Raw genomic sequence first — 23,535 nt, 5'->3', positions numbered from 1 at the left:
CGCCTTGTCACTGTTGACGTGAGACTGGTGTTTTGCAGGTACTATTTAATGAAGCTGCCAGTTGAGGACTTGTGATGTATCTGTTTCTCAAACTAGACACTCTAATGTACTTGTCCTCTTGCTCAGTTGTGCACAAGGACCTCACACTCCTCTTTCTATTCTGGTTAGAGCCAGTATGCGCTGTTCTGTGAAGGGAGTAGTACACAGCGTTGTACGAGATCCTCAGTTTCTTGGCAATTTCTCACATGGAATTGCCTTCATTTCTCAGAACAAGAATAGACTGACGAGTTTCAGAAGAAAATGATTTGTTTCTGGCCATTTTGAGCCTGTAATCGAACCCACAAATGCTGATGCTCCAGATACTCAACTAGTCTAGTTTTATTGCTTCTTTAATTAGCACAACAGTTTTCAGTTGTGCTAACATAATTGCAAAAGGGTTTTCTAATGATCAATTAGCCATTTAAAATTATAAACTTGGATTAGCTAACACAACGTACCATTGGAACACAGGAGTGATGGTTGCTGATAATGGGCCTCTGTACACCTATGCTATCGGTTGCTATCAAATATAACGTGAATAATGCATATGAGCCTGGGTGGGAACCGACTTCTCTTCTGCGCATTGGTCCGTAGAGAAACGCCTCATGACATTGGTCCGTAGAGAAACGCCTCATGACATTGGTCCGTAGAGAAACGCCTCATGACATTGGTCCGTAGAGAAACGCCTCATGACATTGGTCCGTAGAGAAACGCCTCATGAGCTCATGAGGTGTTTCTCTACGGACCAATGGGCAGAAGAGAAGTGCAATCACTTTCTCGAACAAAGTGAACGCTCGCAGTAAACTGACCCCTATAGCCATCTCATCTGACAGAACGGTCTCTTTACAAAATCATCATGCCGTTCATTGATTTGGAAAGTAACTTACCTGCTAGTAAGTTTCCTGAGGATTCCTTGAAAAAGCTAGGGTCCAAAACAGCTGCTGTTCTAGGCAAACCCGAAGAGGTGAGTAGGTAGTTCTGGTTCACTGCGTTACTATAGTTAATAACGCTACTAAGTGAAGTTGCCTCACTGCAGCTAAAGAGCAGAGGTTACACAATATCACCAATACAACACATTCTCTATTGAGATTGCAGTTCACCGTAGCTTAGCTAGGTTGTGCTCGTGTGTGTATTTATGTTGTCTTTTTTTAATGTAGAGAATGATAGTGGTGGTGAAACCTGGACTGCCAATGCTCATGTGTGGAACTTGCGCTCCCTGCGTCATACTGTCTGTGTCCGCCATCGGTGTCACTGACACAGCGGAGAAGAACAAGGAACACAGTGCCAATATCTTACCTTTTCTTATTGGAGAACTTGGTCTTACTGAGGACAGGTTAGTAGCTGATTATGTGTGTAATATGCTACAAATCATTAGTTTTCATATGCAGACGATAAGGAGCTTGCTGTGGATAAAGGCCATGTCATGTGATACCTCCTCTGATATTGAAAGTGGGAGTGTCCAACTCAACTCAGTTATGGCCAGTTCCTGTATCTTGCAACCTCTTTAGAGCACAATTCAACATTGACTTCTCTAGCAAGTTTCTTATCTGTTATGCCATGGTGTTTCTGGATTTATAGACAGTGCAGATGTGTAGTTTAGGGAAAGGCTACTAATACAATAAGTTGTTGATTATAGCCTAAGGCTTGTAAGTAAGGTGCTCCACTGCCTTGCAACAGCATCATTCAAAGGGAATATACATGTCAAATATGTATTTACTATATACTGGATTTCATTTGATATTGCATGAATATAATATTGCATTTAGTAGATTTTAATTATATAAACATGATTTTTGTGTATATGATTTGCATTACATGAATCTTATTATAGGTTAACTTGTATTCTCCAGGATCGTGATCAGGTTCTATGCACTGGAGCCATATCAGGTTGGAAAGAAAGGTACTGTTATGAGTTAGGCACTGTGGACGACAGAGTGACTTCAAGCATCCATTCCACAGCAGTTGCCATTGGAGAGGACAAACCCTGTCACTGGATTTCCACCACTCAATTGGACATGAGTGCCACATGTCGTCAATAAGACTTGCATAGCATTTTAGGATTATGGAATTTGTCCCCATGAAACTATGTCCTGGAACCAGGACTCATTCATTTATATTACTGTACATGTCTGCCATAGTAAACAGAACCACACATTTGACAAGCTAGATGATAAAATACCCTGATTAGAGGAAATGTAAGTCAATTGACTTGTATTCAATGTTATTACTATGTCATTTCAACTATTAATTTCATATCACAAGAACATTGGATAATGCGGTTATATATTTTTTTGTTGTTGCTGTTTTGGTAGTAAGAATCATAATGACTAACATACACAACCGTCACTTAGAAATCTCCTTGTTTTTGAAAGAAAAGCACTTTTTTTGTCCATTAAAATAACATCAAATTGATCAAAAATACAGAGTTCCTCTGTCCAGTGTCTGTGTTCTTTAAACCATCTTTTCTTTTCATTGGCCAGTCTGAGATATGGCTTTTTCTTTGCAACTCTGCCTAGAAGGCCAGCATCCCGGAGTCGCCTTGTCACTGTTGACGTGAGACTGGTGTTTTGCAGGTACTATTTAATGAAGCTGCCAGTTGAGGACTTGTGATGTATCTGTTTCTCAAACTAGACACTCTAATGTACTTGTCCTCTTGCTCAGTTGTGCACAAGGGCCTCACACTCCTCTTTCTATTCTGGTTAGAGCCAGTTTGCGCTGTTCTGTGAAGGGAGTAGTACACAGCGTTGTACAAGATCCTCAGTTTCTTGGCAATTTCTCGCATGGAATTGCCATCATTTCTCAGAACAAGAATAGACTGACGAGTTTCAGAAGAAAATTATTTGTTTCTGGCCATTTTGAGCCTGTAATCGAACCCACAAATGCTGATGCTCCAGATACTCAACTAGTCTAGTTTTATTGCTTCTTTAATTAGCACAACAGTTTTCAGTTGTGCTAACATAATTGCAAAAGGGTTTTCTAATGATCAATTAGCCATTTAAAATTATAAACTTGGATTAGCTAACACAACGTACCATTGGAACACAGGAGTGATGGTTGCTGATAATGGGCCTCTGTACACCTATGTAGATATTCCATAGGAAAAGTAGTATTTTATTTTATTTCACCTTTATTTAACCAGGTAGGCCAGTTGAGAACAAGTTCTCATTTACAACTGTGACCTGGCCAAGATAAAGCAAAGTAGTGCGACAAAAACAACACAGAGTTACACATAAACAAACGTACAGTCAATAACACAAAAGAAAAGAAAAATAAAAACATCTATGTACAGTGTGTGCAAATGTAGAGGAGTAGAAATGTAGGCAATAAATAGACCCTAGAGGCGAAAATAATTACAATTTAGCATTAATACTGGAGTGATAGGTGTGCAGATGATGATGTGGAGATACTGGGGTGCAAAAGAGCAAGAGGGTAAGTAATAATATGGGAATGAGGTAGTCGTGTGTGCTATTTACAGATTGGCTGTGTACAGGTAGAGTGATCGGTAAACTGCTCAGACAGCTGATGCTTAAAGTTAGAGAGGGAGATATAAGACTCCAGCTTCAGAAATATTTGCGATTTGTTCCAGTCATTGACAGCAGAGAACTGGAAGGAAAGGTGGCTAAAGGAAGTGTTGGCTTTGGGGATGACCAGTGCAATATACCTGCTGGAGCGCGTGCTACGGGTGGGTGTTGCTATGGTGACCAGTGAGCTGAGATAAGGCGGAGCTTTACCTACCAAAGACTTATAGATGACCTGGAGCCAGTGGGTTTGGCGACAGATATGTAGTGAGGGCCAGCCGACGAGAGGTTGCAGGTCAGGTCGCAGTGGTGGGTAGTATATGGGGCTTTGGTGATAAAACGGATGGCACTGTGATAGACTACATCCAGAGTAGAGTGTTGGGTGCTATTTTGTAAATGACATCGCTCGAAGTCAAGGATCGGTAGGATAGTCAGTTTTACGAGGGTATGTTTGGTGGCATGAGTGAAGGAGGCTTTGTTGCGAAATAGGAAGCCGATTCTAGATTTCATTTTGGATTTGAGATGCTTAATGTGAGTCTGGAAGGAGAGTTTACAGTCTAGCCAGACACCTAGGTATTTGTAGTTGTCCACATATTCTAGGTCAGAACCAGAGTACCACTACCAGAGTAGTGATGCTAGTTGGGCGGGAGGGTGCGGGCAGCAATCGGTTGAAGAGCATGCACTTAGTTTTACTAGCATTTAAAAGCAGTTGGAGGCCACGAAAGGAGTGTTGTATGGCGTTGAAGCTCGTTTGGAGGTTTGTTAACACAGTGTCCAAAGAAGGACCAGATCTTCCGTTTCCAGCTACAATAGTCATTTACAACGTTAACAATGTCTACACTGTATTTCTGATCAATTTGATGTTATTTTAATGGACAAAAATGTGCTTTTCTTTCAAAAACAAGGACATTCTAAGTGACTCCAAACTTTTGAACGGTAGTGTAGATAATAGACTAGTATTACCAAGTACTTTCAGTTTAAAGGAAGCTAAGTAAATGTCATACTGTGAAACAGCATTATATGCATTTGTTGAGTGTAGAAGCAGATAAGGACATAACACACTTTATGCTGCATTGGACTAATATGCAGACAGTATTTGTGAAGGGCTTTGCTCAGTGAATTTCCATATACTGTATTCCTTTTGAATTTATTAGGATCACAAGTATCAAGAAAATGTTGCGAAGGATTTTCTATACAATTAGTCATACTTGAAGTAAAGATACCTATATTCTCAGTTGAGTGTCCCACATGACTCCAAATTATTTTCAGAATTGAATGTCTTGTAGATATTTCTTTACACTCAACAGGAAGTGTATTAAAATTATACAAGATGTGCTTAAAATGTGACATTGAATAGCTAGATATTTAGGAGCAGTGCACTGTAAACCAAACCAATGTAAATAATGTGCTATCTTTCCATGCAATACAGCCCACAACAGTCCAGTACTAGGCCTAATCTTGTCAAACAGCCATGTACATGTGAAGGCAAAAAAAGAAAAGCATATTTCGACTGTGTTTAGATTTAGTATCCTAATAAATTTAGTATTTATTAGGATCCCTAATTAGCTGCTGCTTTTCCTGGGGTCCAAACAATATTGTTAGTCTTAAGTTTGTCTTGTAACAACCCCTGCTGGATCATCTTATTAGTATACAGTAATGTCCTTTTGTTTGAAATGGCAAGGCAAATTAAAATATTCTTGCTCATTCTTGGTTGGCTTGTGTTGAATTCAGAACAACACCCCTTTAATCTTGCTGTATGCATGTCATCTTTCAGGATGTTGTCTGCTTCTCCAGGTCCTCTGACAGGGCCAGGTAGAATCTCCCTTTAGCTTTATCCTTATTCATCAGCTTGGTCAGCAGAGCCACTGAGCCTCTTCTCTCTAGCTCCTCATCGTTAAGGATGTGAAAAGACAACTAGGGATGCATTACTTTCTTAGATTGAGAATTACTGCACAGTGATTACTCCCCATATCCCCATATTAGTCAAAAGATAAGACTCTGTTACATACCTATATGTATTTATTTAACTTCTCAGCGAGACTATTCTGGTTCATCTTCTTCAGGATCTTCAGAGTGATTTTCACAGCACCGTCCAGTCTGTAACTCTGCACCATCTTATCCACTGTCTCCATCCTGTCTCCATTTTCCAGCCAGCTCTTTGGGATGGGAGGATAGTCATTCCCCATACCCTGAGTCAGGTACCACTGAAATCTCTTCAACTCGTCTGAGTTCAGATCCTCCATAATGTTAAGCAGCTGAGCCGGACTGATCACCATGGTTGATCACTACACACACCACTTTAGAACAAGTAGAAAAACTGGTCAAACTTTGACAGAAGCACCCTCTAATAATAGTTTTTTTAAAACAGAAAAACAATACAACCTTTTAGTGTTTATTGAGAGAAAACATCGTACCTTTTTGGGATCCAAAATAAGCTTTTCTCAGAGCCAACGTGTCACGATTGCAACACCCGGGGTTTACTTTCACTTTTGACACCAGGAAATATCTGTATATGAGTACACTCTGGCGGGAAACAACTCGCAAACTCCTTCTTCCTTGGGTGTGTTTGTGAGAGAGAGACAGCGAGAGGCAGGTTTGACAGACTGAGGGGTCTGTAGGACTGCCCTGTTTAGTTGTGAAAAATGGTCCTATTAAAAACATGTCATTTCAGAAATGAAAATGAATATGAAGGACCAATAGACCTACAATAAGTGATTCGAATCAGGACCAGAACATGTGGATTAACATTGTGGTGGCCTGTTTGCATCTGTTATAAGTAGGATTTAAACCGGAGAATATTGTGCATACAAGTTTTGCTTTGTTTACAGTATGAATGCAGTACTGGACAGTGCCTTGCACAGATTGAAGAGGAGTGGACTCTCTCCTGTACACTCTTCCACTGATCCTTGGTTAGTATTGAAATGTTCCCACAGTTCCTTCAATTCAATGATGGACACCACTGCTGAAAAATTACTATAAGAACCCATGACTAACCTCACATCATGTGGACCAGGTGATAGGCTACACATCCCATAATGTCGTGTACAAATAGGACAAGACATGAGTGGAAACCACGGAAGGTAGAGCTGACAACAATTAGAACATTGGTTTACTTTGAGGGCCACCCTGAGCCCGATTTAATTTGATGGAACTGTCCCCTACCAACCAGACCTCAACATTGACAGGGTGGCTGGAGGAAGTGGTACAAACTCCATCAGTAAAGAAAAAACCTAGAAAGAATAATACATTAAAAAAACATTGACATCTACAAGACAACGTTGATGATCTGGAATTGTTATATAAACTGAAACATTATTGGGTCTGGGAAACTCTGATATTGATCAGTTTTGCAGTCCTTCTAGCTTCATCACATAACTATAGTCTGTCATTAACATGTGTGAATGTTGCTGTTTCTTTATAATCTACTGTGAAAGCCACTTGCCACAGCTGACGTCCCTCTGGGAAAAAATAAAGTTATTATATTGTATTATTTTATTTTCTATCAGTTACACTGCATTCTAGAATTATATTCTAGAATTATATTATATTCTTGTGGCTGTACCTAAAAGTGACTTAGTTCACAACAACTGTCTTCTCTAGGCTTGTGGTTCCCAACCTTTTTTTCTTACTGTACCACCAACTGAATTTTGCTCTGCCCGGAGTGCCCCTGAAGTACACCCTCGTGGGCATTTTACAAGTAAGCCTATGGTCTCATGAGTCTTCTTAAGTACCCTCTGTGGATAGGCCAAGTACCCCCGGTTGGGAACCACTGATCTAGGCTATTGTCATATTTAATTGGACCACCTAACTACTGCCATCACCATCATGAGTGCAGCCAGGATAGTCATGGCTAGAACGAATCCAGCTTTGGTAAATTAAGGTCAAAGGTCATGTGTTTTGCATTTTACCTAACACCTAACACTTTTTCTCAACTTAACCTAATTATCCTAACCAGCTAAGTTAATTATTCTAACCTGCCTCATAAGCCCTTCTAACCATGACCCCGGGAGAGGAGCGAGAAACACCCAGCCAAAGCAAACTTGTGTAGGCTTGGACGGTTTCCAGGGAACCCGTTGCTATCAACAACGTGGACCATAAAACACCAAGGTCAGTTCTTTGCTCCAATCACAGACCAGTAAAGTTTTGAATCAGCCAATCACCTATCAGAATGCTAGTCTACCGGAAGAATGGTGTTTTGGAGGAAGCTTTGCCTGTTGAATGAAATGCTAGCAAGCTAAGTAAAATATATTTCACAATATACATGATCTACCATTTCGAGGAATATTTGGGTTTTCACATGGTGAGTGACTTCTGATGTTAATGCTACAGTAGATACAGTAGATACTCCACGTCGCAGTCTCTGTCTTAGCTTAAACTCGGTTTAGCCAAATAGCTAGCCAGCTAACGTTACCAGGCCATTTCATGTTTTATCTACTATATTTCATAAGCTACTTATCTATCTAGCTTGCTAGTATAATGGCTATCTAACTAACTACGTATCTTTTGATTGACAGACAATCTCCTACTAAACAAGAATCACATCTGACAGTGAATAAACCCCACCTTGTTTGTTTACACTTGCCCCCATTTCCTTGATGTTTGTGTTTGATGATGTACCCAGGGAAACTGTCCCTTATCAAGGTCTCCTTTGCACCATTTACTCTGTTTCTGACATTGCATATGATTCTGCCTCCCTTTGAAAAAGTCTCCCCTTGGCTGAGTTTGTTTGAAGGTGTTGTAGTGCTGGGCCACAATAGAAAGGTTGAGTTGATGAGGGAGTTGTTTTGTGGCCTTTGCGTAGTTGACACACTGCTTTTTTTTACAGAAAAAAACAATGAGAACCCGATCAATCTCACCGCTCCTACGTGTGCACGTGAATGTGAATGAGACTACGCCTGTGCATGTGAAGAAGAGTAGGAGCCCTGCCAGGACACCACAGGTTGGAAAAACCTTTTCAGGCGAACACATTTGAAACAGTTCATTAGATGTCCTAGTTTCCTATCAATACAGTTCTGATTCAGGGCCTGAGGTGCTGAATTGATACGAAAACCATGGAGAATATGTTCTACGCTGTTTCCAAGGGTCTCTGAATGTATACTCCTTTCTTTTATGCTATTTGATACTGTATACCATGCACTACATGTAAAGGCATAGTATCTCTCTTTAGTTTTATGCTGTCTGTTTTTTAGGGTAAGACTAAGGGCGATGGAGGGAACCTGCGACCTACTGCAAAGGTCAAGACACGGGTGCCGTGGATACCGCCTGGGAAGGCCTCCATTCGGGATGCCTCCTACAAATGGGAGGTCTGACATGCTATTCACTCCTTTTATCTTGTCTGTCTATTTATCTTAATTTCCACTAATGCAATGTATCCATACACCTATTAAAGCAGTATCTTATAAAATAACTCATTTCAAGACTATCCTATCAACAATATGTTATAAAATGGATCAAAAGAAGCAATGTTGCCAGAGTCTGTGGTCACTGAATCTATTCATGTCTCAGGGGCCGACTCATCGTCTGGAGATCACACCATTACCTCAGCCCGAGATCTCCCACTCTCCGCTGCGATTTGCCGACCTCTCGTCAGAGGAAGAGGAAGTGCTGCATGGACAAATCAACCAGTACGAGAGGAAGATTGATAGCCTGATGACTGAGGTCAGCACGTTCAAAAGTGTGGTCTGTCCCTCCCATAAAATTCTCCTTAGGACCGGATGCACAAGTTCCCCTAGTTCCCTACCTCTTGATACAACATTTATTTAATCTTATAAGTGTGTGTGTGTGTGTGTGTGTGTGTGTGTGTGTGTGTGTGTGTGTGTGTGTGTGTAGGTGGAGCTGCGAAGGAAGGCGCAGCTGCTGGAGCGGCAGTCTGAGAAACTTAGCGCCTCCCAGCAGGTCATCGAGGAGCAGGAGAAGGAGCTGGCCGAGGTGGCCAATGAGCTGGAGGTCACGGAGAGGGAGAACTCCCGCCTGCGCCACTCCATGGACAAGATGCTGGACGAGAGCGACTGTACCAGCAGGTATGGACCAGACAGACGCACTTGAAACCATAGTTTATTTTAATTTACTTTGTTTTCGTAACGTTACAGCTTTAACTTATTTTCTTATTTTTGCCCTGTATTAAAAATGTACTATATTTTATGTACAGTGTTAGTCAGAAAGTAGAGAGGGAAACAGATAGTGAGTGGCAGACAGACAGGAAGATGGGATTCAATACCCTGTTGCCTGCAGGTATGAGTTGTCCAGAGTTGTTATTACTGTGATGATGAGCCATGATTCTCAGACGCCTTTAACCCATTAATAGTCTTTGTAATAAAATAAGGTCTATTTAGTAGTTCTTTATATATAACATCTGATTTATTGTCGGGAGCCAAAAGTTATCGAGAGCCACAAGTGACTCGCGAGCCATGCAAAATATCACTGGCCTGTTATAATGTCATACAATGAGCCCCGGTGTCCTGGCTGAAATTCCCAATCTGGCCCTCATACCATCATGGCCACCTAATAATTCACAGCTTTCAATTGGCTCATTCATCCCCCCCTCCTATCCCCTGTAACTATTTCCCAGGTCATTGCTGGTGGCTCTCAAACAAGCAAAGCGTCAGTATAGAGACAAAGTGGAGTTGCAATTCAACGGCTCAAACACGAGACGTATGTGGCAGGGTCTACAGACAATCACAGATTACAAAAAGAAAAACAATCCCGTCGCGGACTTTGACATCTTGCTTCCAGACAAATTAAAAAACGTATTTGCGCGCTTTGAGGACAATACAGTGCCACAGACGCGGCCTGCTACCAAAGACTGTGGGCTCTCTATCTCTCTATCTTGAAGTGCTTTGAGAGACTAGTCAAGGATCATATCACCTCCACCCTACCTGTCACCCTAGACCCACTCCAATTTACTTACCGCCCCAATAAGTCCACAGACGTTGCAATCGCCATCACACTGCACACTGCCCTATCCCATCTGGATAAGAGGAATATCTATGTAAGAATGCTGTTCATTGACTACAGCTCAGCATTCAACACCATAGTACCCTACAAACTCATCATTAAGCTTGAGACCCTGGGTTCTCGACCCCGCCCTGTGAAACCCGGTCCTGGACTTCCTGAAGAGCTGCCCCCAGGTGGTGAAGGTAGGATCCTCAACACAGGGCCCCACAAGGGTGCGTTCTCAGCCCTCTCCTGTACTCCCTGTTCACCCACAACTGCGTGGCCATGCACGCCTCCAACTCAATCATCAAGTTTGCAGACGACACAACAGTGGTAGGCTTGATTACCAACAACGACGAGACAGCCTACAGTGAGGAGGTGAGGGCCCTCGGAGTGTGGTGTCAGGAAAATAATCTCTCACTCAATGCCAGCAAAACAAAAGAGATGATCGCGGACTTCAGGAAACAGCAAATGGAGCACCCCCCTATCCACATCGACGGGACAGCAGTGGAGAAGGTGGAATGTTTTTTAAGTTCCTCAGTGTACATATCACAGACGAACTGAAATGGTCCACCCACACTTAGTGTGGTGAAGGAGGTGCAACAGTGCCTCTTTAACCTCAGGAGGCTGAAAAAATGTGGCATGTCACCGAAAACCCTCACTAACCTTTACAGGTACACAATTGAGAGCATCCTGTCGGGCTGTATCACCGCCTGGTACGGCAACTGCACTGCCCACAACTGCAGGGCTTTCCAGAGGGTGGTGTGGCCTGCACAACGCATCACCGGGAGCAAACTACCTGCCCTCCAGGACACCTACACCACCCAATGTCACAGGAAGGAAAAAAAGATAATCAAGGACAATAACCACCCGAGCCACTGCCTGTTCACCCTGCTATCATCCAGAAGGCGAGGTCAGTACAGGTGCATCAAAGCTGGGACAGTGAGATTGAAAAACAGCTTCCATCTCATGGCCATCAGATTGTTAAACAGCCACCACTAGCACAGAGAGGCGGCTGCCTACCTACAGACTTGATATCATTGGCCACTTTAATAGATGGAACACTAGTCACTTTAATTATGCCACTTTAAGAATGTTTACATATCTCACATTACTCATCTCATATGTATATAATGTATACTGTATCCTTCACTATTCTTTACTATCTATTGCATCTTAGCCACTCAGTCACTGCTCATCCATATATTTTATACTTATATATTCTCATCCCATTCCTTTACTAGATTGTGTGTATTAGGTTTTGTTGTGGAATTGTTGATATTACTTGTTAGAAACTGCTGCACTGTCGGATCTAGAAACATAAGCATTTCGCTACACTTGCAATAACATCTGCTAACCATGTGTATGTGACCAATAAAATTAGATTTGATTTTAAATGATAATGTGTTCTCAGTCAATTTACCAGGTAAAATAAGGATAAAATTAAATCAAATCTGAGTGTACAAAACATTAAGAACACTTACTCTTTCCATGACAGACTGACGAGGTGAATCCAGGTGAAAGCTATGATCCCTTATTGATGTCACTTGTTAAATCCACTTCAATCAGTGTAGGTGAAGGGGAGGAGACAGGTTAAAGAAGGATTTTTAAGCCTTGGGGCAAGACAAAAGATTTAAGTGACTTTGAACGGGGTATGGTAGTAGGTACCAGGCGTGGCGGTTTCTGTCAACAACTGCAGCGCTGCTGTGTTTTTTACTCTCAACAGTTTCCCGTGTGTATCAAGAATGGTCCACCACCCAAAGGACATCCAGCCAACTTGACACAATTGTGGGAAGCATTGGAGTCAACATAGGCCAGCATCGACACCTTGTAGAGTCCATGCCCCGACGAATTGAGGCTGTTCTGAGGGCAAAAGGGGGTGCAACTCAATATTAGGAAGGTGTTCTTAATGTTTTGTACACTTAGTGTATAATTAAGCAATAAAGCCCGTGGAGGTGTGGTAGAACCATTAGCCATATACCACAAACCCCCAAGATGCATTATTTCTATTATAAACTGGTAACCAACGTAATTAGAGCAGTAAAAATACATGTGGTATACAGTCTGATATACCACGTCTGTCAGCCAATCAGCATTCAGGGCTCAAACCACCCAGTTTATAATACAACAATCTTTACTTTTTGTGTCCCATATTCACAATCTGCCATTCCTCTGCCTCTCATACGATGTCTTCCTACACACCTGTCCAGACTAGAGAGGTCTATGGAGTCGATGCAGCTGGAGAAGGACACTCTGCTCAGGAAGTTGATGGAGGCTGAGATAAATGGGACAGAGGCTGCAATACAGGTGTCAGCCCTCAGAGAGACCGTCACTAAGATGAGGAGTGTCAGCACCAGCGTGAGTGATAACAGACAGGGTTAGGGGGTTCAGCACAATTTCAATTCAGGGGATGGATTGACATGCCAATTCAGACTATTTGTTATTTTCAGTGGGGATATTAGTTAACATCCTCACTTGACTGAATTGAAATGGAATTGACCCCAACCATGCTAAGAATCCAATATAGGTTTTCAAAATGCATATGGTAGGTGCAACCTCAGGATATAATATAGGTGTTGAAATATGAAATTCTTTCATTTGGTTGGAAAAGAGGATGTCTGGGACTGAGTCTTCCCTCCTGGCGCGTCAGAAGGAGCTGCTGCTCCAGAAACTGGAGACGTTTGAGGCCACCAACCGCACGCTGCGCCACCTACTGAGGGAACAGCATGGACGTGAGGTACCGGTACACGCTTCAGGCCAGTAGAGGTCAGATTGGCCTGCAGTAGAGTAGAACTTACTTTTAGCTATAACATACCTTGATTTAGGGCCACAACATGATTAGCAAAGATACTTTACTTACCCTGAACCCTAACCCTACTTGAACCCTAAGTTTCAACAACTTCCAGGAAGGTGAAAATGCTGACAAGATGAGGAACCAATGACTTTCAGAAGCAGGATGAGGCAGCAAGCCAATTACAACTCACAATCTCATGTTGTGGCCCGAAATAAGGCCCTCTTATAACTGCACTTTTACCTGTTGTGGTGGCTGTTTTTCTTGTTTGTTTTTTGAACAGCTGGAATCCACGAGGATGTCAGAACAGAAAGATGTACTTCTGAAGAGGCTGACAGACACAGAGGCAGAAAACTCGGTGTGTTTCTTTGAATAAGCCACTGTCTGTCAGCAAAATATTCCTTGAATTACGAATCACCAAAATGTCCTCTTCAAAATGATTTTGTGCTCTTGGGGCAGTTGATGAATAGAGGAAGGTTCTACTGAAGTTAATGTCTGTGTCATTCGTAAAGCATACATTACACTATAAGCATATTATAACCATGCAATGTCATCACACAGAATATTGTGGTGAAACTGCAAGAGAAGGAGAGGGAGGTGAAGCAACTGACTACGCTTCTGGACACAGAGAAGGTGAAGTACAGAGGCAGTAATGTGTCTCACACACTCGCAGCGTGTTCATCAAATATATCATTATTTGAATGATTATGATAATGTATTTTCTGTCTGTTGATGTTCCAGGAGAATGCTAAAACCACAGGCGAACTGTCTAAAGTGCTGGAGTCTACTCGGGCCCACTTGCAGAGCCAGTTACGCAGCAAAGAGGCTGACAACAACCGCCTTGCTGTGCAAATCAAGGTAGAGTAGAGTGACATGTTTGTTGCGTGGATTCTGTTTCGTACGCAATTCATCTTGCTCTGGAGCAGCTTCATTTTGCTGTATTTACATACTTTGCCTATGCCTTATTGCAAAAGAAAAGTGAAAAGATCATTCCCACTACAAATATTTTTTATTATGCAGACAAAATTTCTTCCTGTATGTTTTTTTTCATCCTCTGCTTTCGGATTTGTCAAGAACCTGGAGCGGGCGGCCAGTCAGCAGCAGGGAGAGATGGGTCAACTGCTGGAGCAGTTGCGGGGTATGAAACTTCAGGCGGAGGCCGACAAAGAGGACCTGAAGAGGGCCACACGGGCCCAGAAACACCGGGCTGAACGCAGCGAAGATACCGCCCGGCAGCTCAGCACCCAGCTACTGGATGTGGTAGGTGAAGGGGGGGAGAAGGTGGACTAACTGTGTCTAATCTTTATAAAAAACTGACCTTGAATCAGTGCTTAGGAACAAGATATCCCACAGAAGAATAGCTTGATGATTAGTCAACCTTTGTTAGTAATGGGCTAGAACAACAGCCTGATGTACCGTGTAGCTCTCCAGGGCCCGGCTTAAATAATGTTAAAATCTATTGGATGATATTGTTGACTTCACAGGAGAACCAGATGGCAGAGGCCCTATCAGCAGCAGAGAACTGGCGTGGTCGCCACGCCCAGGAAATGAAGGACAAGACTCAGCTAGAGATGGAGGTCTCAGTCCTCAACAGGTGAGAGAAAGAGAGAGATGCTTCAGTTGATTGACCACCTTCTCTCAGAATAAGAGGGAACACTGAATCAAGCACAATCATGAATATGTCAAATGTAAAATATAGTCAAATCAAAGTCATTGGTCGCGTACACCATTTAGCAGATCTTATAGGGAATGTAGTGAAATGCCTATGTTACTAGCACCTAACAATGCAGTAGCATGCCTATGTGTCACGTCCTGACCAGTATAAGGGGTTATTTGTTATTGTAGTCTGGTCAGGACGTGGCAGGGCTGTGTTTGTTTTGTGTTGTCAGGGTTTTGGGGTTGTGTTCTATGTTTTGTATTTCTATGTTCTATTTTCTAGTTTTTCTATTTCTATGTCTAGTTTATTGTTTTGACCTTCGATTGGAGGCGGCTGTTCCTCGTTGCCTCTAATTGAAGGTCCTATTTAGTAGGGGTGTTTTTCATGGGGTTTTTGTGGGTAGTTGTTCTTTGTATAGCCTAGTAGCCTTACAGGACTGTTTCGTCATTGTTTTTGTATACGTGTTTATTCTTGTTTTCCTTCTTCAATAAAAAAGTAGATGAGTATACATATTCCCGCTGCATTTTGGTCCAATCCTTACGACGCCCGTGACACTATGTTACTAGCTCCTAACAATGCAGTGAAATGTCAAAGAAGTACACAGATAATCCACAACCAAAAAACAAATCAAGAATTTCTGAACAAATTAATTTAAAACCCAAATAGAACTGTAACAGTAATCCAAATGCAATCTATACATATACAGTATACTGTATACACCAGATGAATTTACACAAGATACATAATATATACAAGAGTATGTGGACATCCCTTCAAATTAGTGGATTTGACTATTTCAGCCACACATGTTGCTGACAAGTTTATAAAATCGAGCACACAGCCATGCAATCTCCATACACAAACATTGGCAGTAGAATGGCCCATACTGAAGACCTCAGTGACATTCAATGTGACACCGTCATAGGATGCCACCTTTCCGACAAGTCAGTTTGTAAACTTTCTGCCCTGCTAGAGCTGCCCCGGTCAACTGTAAGTGCTGTTATTGTGAATTGGAAACGTCTAGGAGCAACAACGGCTCAGCCGCGAAGTGGTAGGCCACACAAGCTCACAGAACGGGACCACCGAGTGCTGAAACTCATAGCGCTTAAAAATAGTCTGTCCTTGGTTACAACACTCACTACCTAGTGCCAAATTGCCTCTGGAAGCAACATTGGCACAAGAACTGTTCGTCGGGAGCTTCATGAAATGGATTTCCATGGCCGAGAAGCCGCACACAAGCCTAAGATCACCATGCGCAATGCCAAGTGTCGGCTGGAGTGGTGTAAAGCTCATTGGACTCTGGAGTAGTGGAAACGCATTCTCTGGAGTGATGAATCATGTTTCACCATCAGTCCGACGGACGAATCTAGGCGGATGCCAAGTGAACGTTACCTGCCCTAATGCATAGTGCCAAGTGTAAAGTTTGGTGGAGGAGGAATAAGGGTCAGGGCTGTTTTTCATGGTTCGGGCTAGGCTCCTTAGTTCCAGTGAAGGGAAATCTTAATGCTACAGCAAATCAAATCAAGTGTTATTTGTCACATGCGCCGAATACAACAGGTGAAATGCTTACTTACAAGCTCTTAACCAACAATGCCGTTTTAGGTAGAGTTAAAGTGAGTATGCATAGATAATAAACAGAGAGTAGCAGCAGCTTAAAAGAGGGGGGGCAATGCAAATAGTCCGGGTAGCCATTTGATTAGCTGTTCTGGAGTCTTATGGCTTGGGGGTAAAAGCTGTTAAGAAGTCTTTTGGACCTAGACTTGGTGCTCCGATACCGCTTGCCGTGTGGTAGCAAGGAGAACAGTGTTATGACAAGGATGACAATGCCATTGTAGATGATTCTGTGCTTCCAACTTTGTAGCAACAGTTTGGGGAAGGCCCTTTCCTGTTTCAGGGTGACAATGCCCCCGTGCACAAAGTGAGATCCATACATAAATGGTTTGTTGAAATCAGTGTGGAAGAACTTGACTGGCCTGTACAGAGCACAAACCTTAGCCCCATCGAACACCTTTGGGAGGAATTGGAATGTCGATTGCGAGCCAAGGCCTAATCGGCCAACATCAGGGCACAACCTCACTAATGCTCTTGTGGCTGAATGGAAGCAAGACCCCGCAGCAATGTTCCGACATCTAGTGGAAAGCCTTCCCAGACGAGTGGAGGCTGTTGTAGCAGCAAAGGGGGGGACCAACTCCATATTAATGCCCATGATTTTGGAATGAGATGTTCGACGAGCCGGTGTCCACATACTTTTGGTCATGTAGTGTAGTCTAAGAATCATATATAAAGCAGTAGATATATTAGAGTGGGCTACATTAAGAATCCAGTATATAAAGAAATATGCTGTGTTTATAAACAGTAACTAAAATATAATGTACAGTAGTAGAAATATTAGAATGAGCTATGTCAAGAATACTGTCTTTAAATACACAGTATAAACCCCCATGGTCTAACATAAAGCCCAGCTGACATAAAGCCTTCATAATCCAACTTTTATCATCCTGCTCCACCCTGTGTGTGTGCAGCCGAATGTCAGACCTGACACAGCAGCTCCATGGGAGAGAGGACAAGGGCCGGGTCGAGAGAGAGGGGCTCCTGGACCGCCTGCATAGTCTCACCACAGAGGGCACCCACGCCAGGCTACAGAACCAGAGCCTCAAGGTCAATGACGACAATGGATCAACACTTAATTTTTGGCCCAGTTTCCCGGAGACGGATTCATTTTAGTCAGGAAGTTGGACTAGAAATCGCTTTGAATGGATATTTTTCATTGGGCTTTAAAGGGGAATGTAAACACTTTAGGAAGTAAAGCTAAGCAACGTTACAGTTAGCTGACGTTCTAAAGCCTAGTGTTTCCCTTTAGTCTGTTTCTGTACCAATCCATTATGTGGGACTTTCATCTTTTACGAGAATCCCATTTCTACCCGGTACCTAACAAATACTACGTGTTGGTTCTGGTTTCAGTACATTACAAAGATACAAATGTAATTCATTATCCATAGATTTAGCTGACCAGATAATAGATTGCTTCATTGCATCATAACACCAACTTGCGGTCAGATTATTCTGGTATACACATGTACACCGTTCTGTACTGCAGGCTGACAGCCATATGTGTGTGTTTCCCACATTCAGGCCAGGTTATCTGCTGTGGAGGAGAAGCTGGCTCTGTCCCAGTCAGAGGTACAACAAGTCAAAGCCTCTGTGAAGCAATACGAGAGCCTGGTAGACAGCTATAAGACCCAGGTATGTACACACACACACAAGCACGCACACACAAGTATACGCCCACGTAGTGCTCACAAACATGCAATAATATACTAAATGAAAGAGAATTAAGCAATAAGGCCCGAGGAGGTGTGGTATATGGCAAATATACCACGGCTAAGGGCTGTTCTTATGCACGACGCAAAGCGGGGTCAGACCGTATACCACGGGTATGACAAAACATTTATTTTTACTGCTCTAATTACAGGGGTAACCAGTTCATAATAGCAGTAAGGCACCTCGGGGGATTTGTAGTATATTACCAATATACCACAGCTAAGGGCTTTTTTATGGCGGTTTTGGAGCAGTGGCTTGCTGGGCGGCCATTCAGGTTATGTCGATATAGGACTCGTTTTACTGTGGATATAGATACTTTTGTACCTGTTTCCTCCAGCACCTTCACAAGGTCCTTTGCTGTTGTCCTGGGATTGATTTGCACTTTTTGCACCAAAGTACGTTCATCTCTAAGAGACACAACGCGTCTCCTTCCTGAGCGGTATGACGGCTGCATGGTCCGATGGTGTTTATACTTGGGTACTATTGTTTGTACAGATGAACATGGTACCTTCAGGCGTTTGGAAATTGCTCCCAAGGATGAACCAGACTTGTGGAGGTCAAAAAAAAGAATTCTGAGGTCTTGGCTGATTTCTTTTGATTTTCCCATGATGTCAAGCAAAGAGGCACTGAGTTTGACGGTAGGCCATGAAATACATCCACAGGTACACCTCCAATTGACTCAAATTATGTCAATTAGCCTATCAGAAGCTTCTAAAGCCTTGACATAATTTTCTGGAATTTCCCATGCTGTTTAAAGGCACAGTCAACTTCTGACCCACTGGAATTGTGATACAGTGAATTATAAGTGAAATAATCTGTCTGTAAACAATTGTTGGAAAAATTACTTGTGTCATGCACAAAGTAGGTGTCCTAACCGACTTGCCAAAACTATAGTTTGTTAACAAGAAATTTGTGGAGTGGTTGAAAAACGAGTTTTAATGGCTCCAACCTAAGTGTATGCAAACTTCCGACTTCAACTGTACCACACCCCCCTTGTGCCTTATTGCTTAAATAAATAACTATGTGTGTGTGTTCACTGTTCCTGCGTGCTCTATGTGTGTTAGTGTGCGTGCACTGTTCCTGCATGCTCTATGTGTGTTAGTGCGTCTGTGTAATGCTACCCATTGCCCATCACTCAGGTGGTGAAGATGCGGGCGGAGGCAGACGAGTACTGTGCCAGGCTGGGACAAACGGAATGCGAGGCACGGGATGTCCGGGACCAGATGGAGAGGGAGTTGGAGGTGGTACGTAGGGAGCTGCTGGGCCGGCTGACAGAGCTGGAGCCTCTTCCTGAGGCACTGCGGCGCTCCGAGGTCCTACTGGAGGAATCTCAGGACAGGGAACACGCCCAGGAGAGACACAGCACCGAGCTGACCACTGCCCTGTCCGACCTGCGCATGAAGGTGTGTGTGCGTGTGGTGGGGGGGTGTTTGTTTGTGTGTAGGGGCGGTGGAAAGTGTGTGTATGGGAGGTGGGAAGTGTGTGTGTGTGGGTGTGTGTGCCACCTTGGCTGACCTGAGCATGGTGTGTGTGCTGCACACAAAACGTAATGGTATGCTTCCAGACTGTGGCTTTATTGGTGTTATTGATGGTTTATTAATGGGTGGTGTGTGTGTGTGTGTGTGTGTCTCTCTCTAGGTGGAGCAACAAGGCACCCAGGTGGAGCTGGTGAGAGTGAAGAACTCGGTCCTGTTGGAGGAGAACAAACAGCTGCAACACCGTGTGGAGAGTCTGGAGAGGTCAGACAGTTACGGCCATTCCAGAGCCTGACACTTGTAGTGACCCGCATGAATATCATTATACACTGGACAGTATGAGTCTGTATGTGTGTACAGTGTGCATGTTCCTGTGTGTGTTTGTAATATGATAACTAATATCAGGGGTGCAACTTTCACTGTGGACGGGGGGACATGCATTTTTGTGCCCCCCCAGTTTTATCATTGGAATGTGATACAAAACGAGGCAGAGGCTGTGCTTTAGGACCATGCGGACGCCTCCGAGCGGTCGGGTAGGCTGTTTGGAGTGTTTATCAACTAAAAAAATAAAACAATAAAATAAAAATTATTTTAAAAGTATGTCCCCCCACCAAAGTTGCGCCCCTGACTACTACAGTTGAAGTCGGAAGTTTACATACACTTAGGTTGGAGTCATTAAAACTCGTTTTTCAACCACTCCACAATTTTCTTGTTAACAAACTATAGTTTTGGCAAGTCGGTTAGGACATTTTTCCAACAATTGTTTACAGACTGATTATTTCACTTATAATTCACTGTATCACAATTCCAGTGGGTCAGAAGTTTAAATACACTAAGTTAACTGTGCCTTTAAACAGCTTGGAAGATTCCAGAAAATGATATCATGGCTTTAGAAGCTTCTGATAGGCTAATTGACATCATTTTAGTCAATTGGAGGTGTACCTGTGGATGTATTTCAAGGCCTACCTTCAAACTCAGTGCCTTTTTGTTTGACATCATGGAAAAATCTAAAGAAATCAGCCAAGACCTCAGAAGAAAAATTGTAGACCTCCACAAGTCTGGTTCATCCTTGGGAGCAATTTTCAAACGCCTGAAGGTACCACGTTCATCTGTACAAACAATAGTACGCAAGTATAAACACCATGGGACCACGCAGCCGTCATACCTCTCAGGAAGGAGACGCGTTCTGTCTCCTAGAGCTGAACGTACTTTGGTGCGAAAAGTGCAAATCAATCCCAGAACAACAGCAAAGGACCTTGTGAAGATGCTGGAGGAAACAGGTACAAAAGTATCTATATCCACAGTAAAACGAGTCCAATATCGACATAACTTGAAAGGCCGCTCAGCAAGGAAGAAGCCACTGCTCCAAAACCACCATAATAAAACCAGACTATGGTTTGCAACTGCACATGGGGACGAAGATTGTACTTTTTGGAGAAATGTCCTCTGGTCTGATGAAACAAAAATAGAACTGTTTGGCCATAATGGCCATTGTTGTGTTTGGAGGGAAAAGGGGAGGCTTGCAAGCCGAAGAACAACATTCCAACTGTGAAGCACAGGTGTGGCAGCATCATGTTGTTGGGGGTGCTTTGTTGCAGGAGGGTCTGGTGCACTTCACATAATAGATGGCATAATGAGGCAGGAAAATTATGTGGATATATTGAAGCAACATATCAAGACATCAGTCAGGAAGTTAAAGCTTGGTCGCAAATGGGTCTTCCAAATGGACAATGACCCCAAGCATACTTCCGAAGTTGTGGCAAAATGGCTGAAGGACAACAAAGTAAAGGTTTTGGAGTGGCCATCACAAAGCCCTAACCTCAATCCTATAGAAAATTTGTGGGCAGAACTGAAAAAGCGTGTGCGAGCAAGGAGGCCTACAAACCTGACTCAGTTACACCAGCTCTGTCAGGAGGAATGAGCCAAAATTCACCCAATTTATTGTGGGAAGCTTGTGGAAGGCTACCCAAAACGTTTGACCCAAGTTAAACAATTTAAAGGCAATGCTACCAAATACTAATTGAGTGTATGTAAACTTCTGACCCACTGGGAATGTGATGAAAGAAATAAGAGCTGAAATAAATCATTCTCTCTACTATTATTCTGACATTTCACATTCTAAAAATAAAGTGGTGATCCTAACTGACTTAAGACAGGGAATTTTTACTAGGATTAAATGTCAGGAATTGTGAAATACTAAGTTTATATGTATTTGGCTATGGTGTATGTAAACTTCCTACTTCAACTGTATATCCAAAGTGACATACGGTACAGTGAGTTCATACATCGTTAGCGTGTGACCCCAGCGGATACATGTGACCCCCCTCTGTGTGTGTTTATGTATACCGTGTGATGTATGTGTGAGCATACCTGGGTCTTACAGCCCTCCCCTCTATCTCTCCCTTTAACCCCCCTGTCCCCCCATCCCTCCCTCCTTCCCACCCTGTCTCTCCCTTACAGGATGTTGGAGGAGGCCACCAGTCAAAACAGGGACCTGGCGGGGGTGATCGCCAAGCGGGAGGAGACCATCCACAGCAACCATCTCTGTCTGGAGGAGAAGTCCCGTGAGTGCACCCACCTGACCAGCCAGCTGGAGGAGGCTTTAGAAGATGCCCGACTACAGGTCTGTCTGGGGCTCCTGGTTGCCTGGGGACAGGGGGAGGCTGGGGAGCAGTCATTTTCAGACAACAAAAATCTCACCTCGACATCAGCTAAAATACTCTGACAATAGTTTTCTTCCCTGAGGATGTTTTATCTTTGTTGTAACAAGGTGAGAAGTCCGTTGCTCTGTCTGATGGAGTATCTCTGTCCTGGTGTATAGGTGTCCAACACCCGGGAGCGTGCGTCCACCAAAGAGCGCTCCACCCAGTCCAAGGTGGTGGACCTAGAGACACAGTTGAGCAGGACCGCCACAGAACTCACCACCCTACGCCATAGCAAAGAGGAGGTGTGGGGGAGTGTTTTAGAAATGCACATCTCTCGTGTAAAACTCTGATTATAAATCTATGATAGTCTCTAAACCTATTGTGGTCAAAGACATTGAATCACGACAATACTGACCTTACACGCACACGCAATCAGAGATAATTTCATAACTGTGTGTGTGCTCCCCTTCAGGTGGAGCGGCGTTACCAGTCGCGTCTGCAGGATGTGAAGGATCGTCTGGAGCAGTCAGACAGCATCAACAGGAGTCTGCAGAACTACGTCCAGTTCCTCAAAGAATCCTATGCCAACGTGTTCGGCGACTTAGCCCTCACCAGCTCTCTGCGGGCCCCCTCTCCTATCTGAGGGGACCGTCCCCAAAGATTCTCTCAGAACACACACACAGACACACACACCTATCCCATCTGAGGGTACTCTCCCCAAACACACACTTATTTATCCAGGTCCATTTTCAGAGGGCTCTTTTCATCTACAGTGAGGGGAAAAAAGTATTTGATCCCCTGCTGATTTTGTTCGTTTGCCCACTGACAAAGAAATTATCAGTCTATAATTTTAATGGTAGGTTTATTTGAACAGTGAGAGACAGAATAACAACAACAAAAATCCAGAAAAACGCATGTCAAAAATGTTATAAATTGATTTGCATTTTATGAGGGAAATAAGTATTTGACCCCCTCTCAATCAGAAAGATTTCTGGCTCCCAGGTGTCTTTTATACAGGTAACGAGCTGAGATTAGGAGCACACTCTTAAAGGGAGTGCTCCTAATCTCAGCTTGTTACCTGTATAAAAGACACCTGTCGACAGAAGCAATCAATTAATCAGATTCCAAACTCTCCACCATGGCCAAGACCAGAGAG

The 23,535-nt window shown here is 43.2% G+C and overlaps 2 protein-coding genes and 1 long non-coding RNA gene across 4 annotated transcripts; 2 read left to right on the top strand and 1 right to left on the bottom strand.

The window, feature by feature from the left end:
* The first annotated feature begins 2 nt into the window (after window positions 1-2).
* On the top strand, window positions 3-23,067 carry LOC115159982 (outer dense fiber protein 2). 2 transcript variants are annotated; one of them, XM_029710181.1, is made up of 20 exons: window positions 3-38; window positions 6,386-7,857; window positions 8,383-8,496; window positions 8,747-8,860; window positions 9,063-9,215; window positions 9,387-9,577; window positions 12,701-12,848; window positions 13,102-13,227; window positions 13,565-13,639; window positions 13,843-13,914; window positions 14,023-14,139; window positions 14,356-14,541; window positions 14,766-14,875; window positions 17,461-17,596; window positions 18,071-18,181; window positions 19,399-19,662; window positions 19,898-19,998; window positions 22,195-22,357; window positions 22,556-22,681; window positions 22,852-23,067. In XM_029710181.1, exons 2-20 carry the CDS (start codon window positions 7,819-7,821, stop codon window positions 23,020-23,022), a joined length of 2,517 nt encoding a protein of 838 aa, XP_029566041.1. In that variant the 5' UTR covers window positions 3-38; window positions 6,386-7,818; the 3' UTR covers window positions 23,023-23,067. The 2 variants fall into 2 exon arrangements, with proteins under 2 accessions (XP_029566041.1, XP_029566042.1); XM_029710182.1 differs by lacking the exon at window positions 3-38 and having other exon boundaries at window positions 6,172-6,466; window positions 7,544-7,857.
* On the top strand, window positions 801-2,462 carry LOC115159984 (D-dopachrome decarboxylase-A). Its single transcript, XM_029710184.1, has 3 exons — window positions 801-1,003; window positions 1,197-1,372; window positions 1,890-2,462. The coding sequence occupies exons 1-3, from the start codon at window positions 896-898 to the stop codon at window positions 1,954-1,956; spliced, it is 351 nt and encodes a 116-aa protein (XP_029566044.1). The 5' UTR covers window positions 801-895; the 3' UTR covers window positions 1,957-2,462.
* On the bottom strand, window positions 4,689-6,088 carry LOC115159985 (uncharacterized). The gene is made up of 3 exons (XR_003868977.1): window positions 5,972-6,088; window positions 5,567-5,854; window positions 4,689-5,471 (listed from the first exon to the last, which is right to left on the bottom strand). It is a non-coding gene; the product is annotated as an uncharacterized LOC115159985 (long non-coding RNA).
* Window positions 23,068-23,535: the final 468 nt, after the last annotated feature.

This window comes from Salmo trutta, chromosome 23 (assembly GCF_901001165.1).
Source record: "Salmo trutta chromosome 23, fSalTru1.1, whole genome shotgun sequence".
Taxonomy (NCBI): Eukaryota; Metazoa; Chordata; class Actinopteri; order Salmoniformes; family Salmonidae; genus Salmo; species Salmo trutta.
Note: the sequence above shows the minus strand (reverse complement) of the source record. Positions and strands in the feature narration are given on the sequence as shown.

Excerpts from the sequence above, each read along its gene's own strand:
- LOC115159984 (XM_029710184.1), top strand. The coding sequence starts at position 896 with ATGCCGTTCATTGATTTGGAAAGTAACTTACCTGCTAGTAAGTTTCCT. Across the intron at positions 1,004-1,196 it reads TTCTAGGCAAACCCGAAGAG|AGAATGATAGTGGTGGTGAA; the intron begins GTGAGTAGGTAG and ends TTTTTAATGTAG. Across the intron at positions 1,373-1,889 it reads CTTGGTCTTACTGAGGACAG|GATCGTGATCAGGTTCTATG; the intron begins GTTAGTAGCTGA and ends TGTATTCTCCAG.
- LOC115159982 (XM_029710181.1), top strand. The coding sequence starts at position 7,819 with ATGATCTACCATTTCGAGGAATATTTGGGTTTTCACATG. Across the intron at positions 8,497-8,746 it reads GCCCTGCCAGGACACCACAG|GGTAAGACTAAGGGCGATGG; the intron begins GTTGGAAAAACC and ends TCTGTTTTTTAG. Across the intron at positions 13,640-13,842 it reads ACACAGAGGCAGAAAACTCG|AATATTGTGGTGAAACTGCA; the intron begins GTGTGTTTCTTT and ends GTCATCACACAG.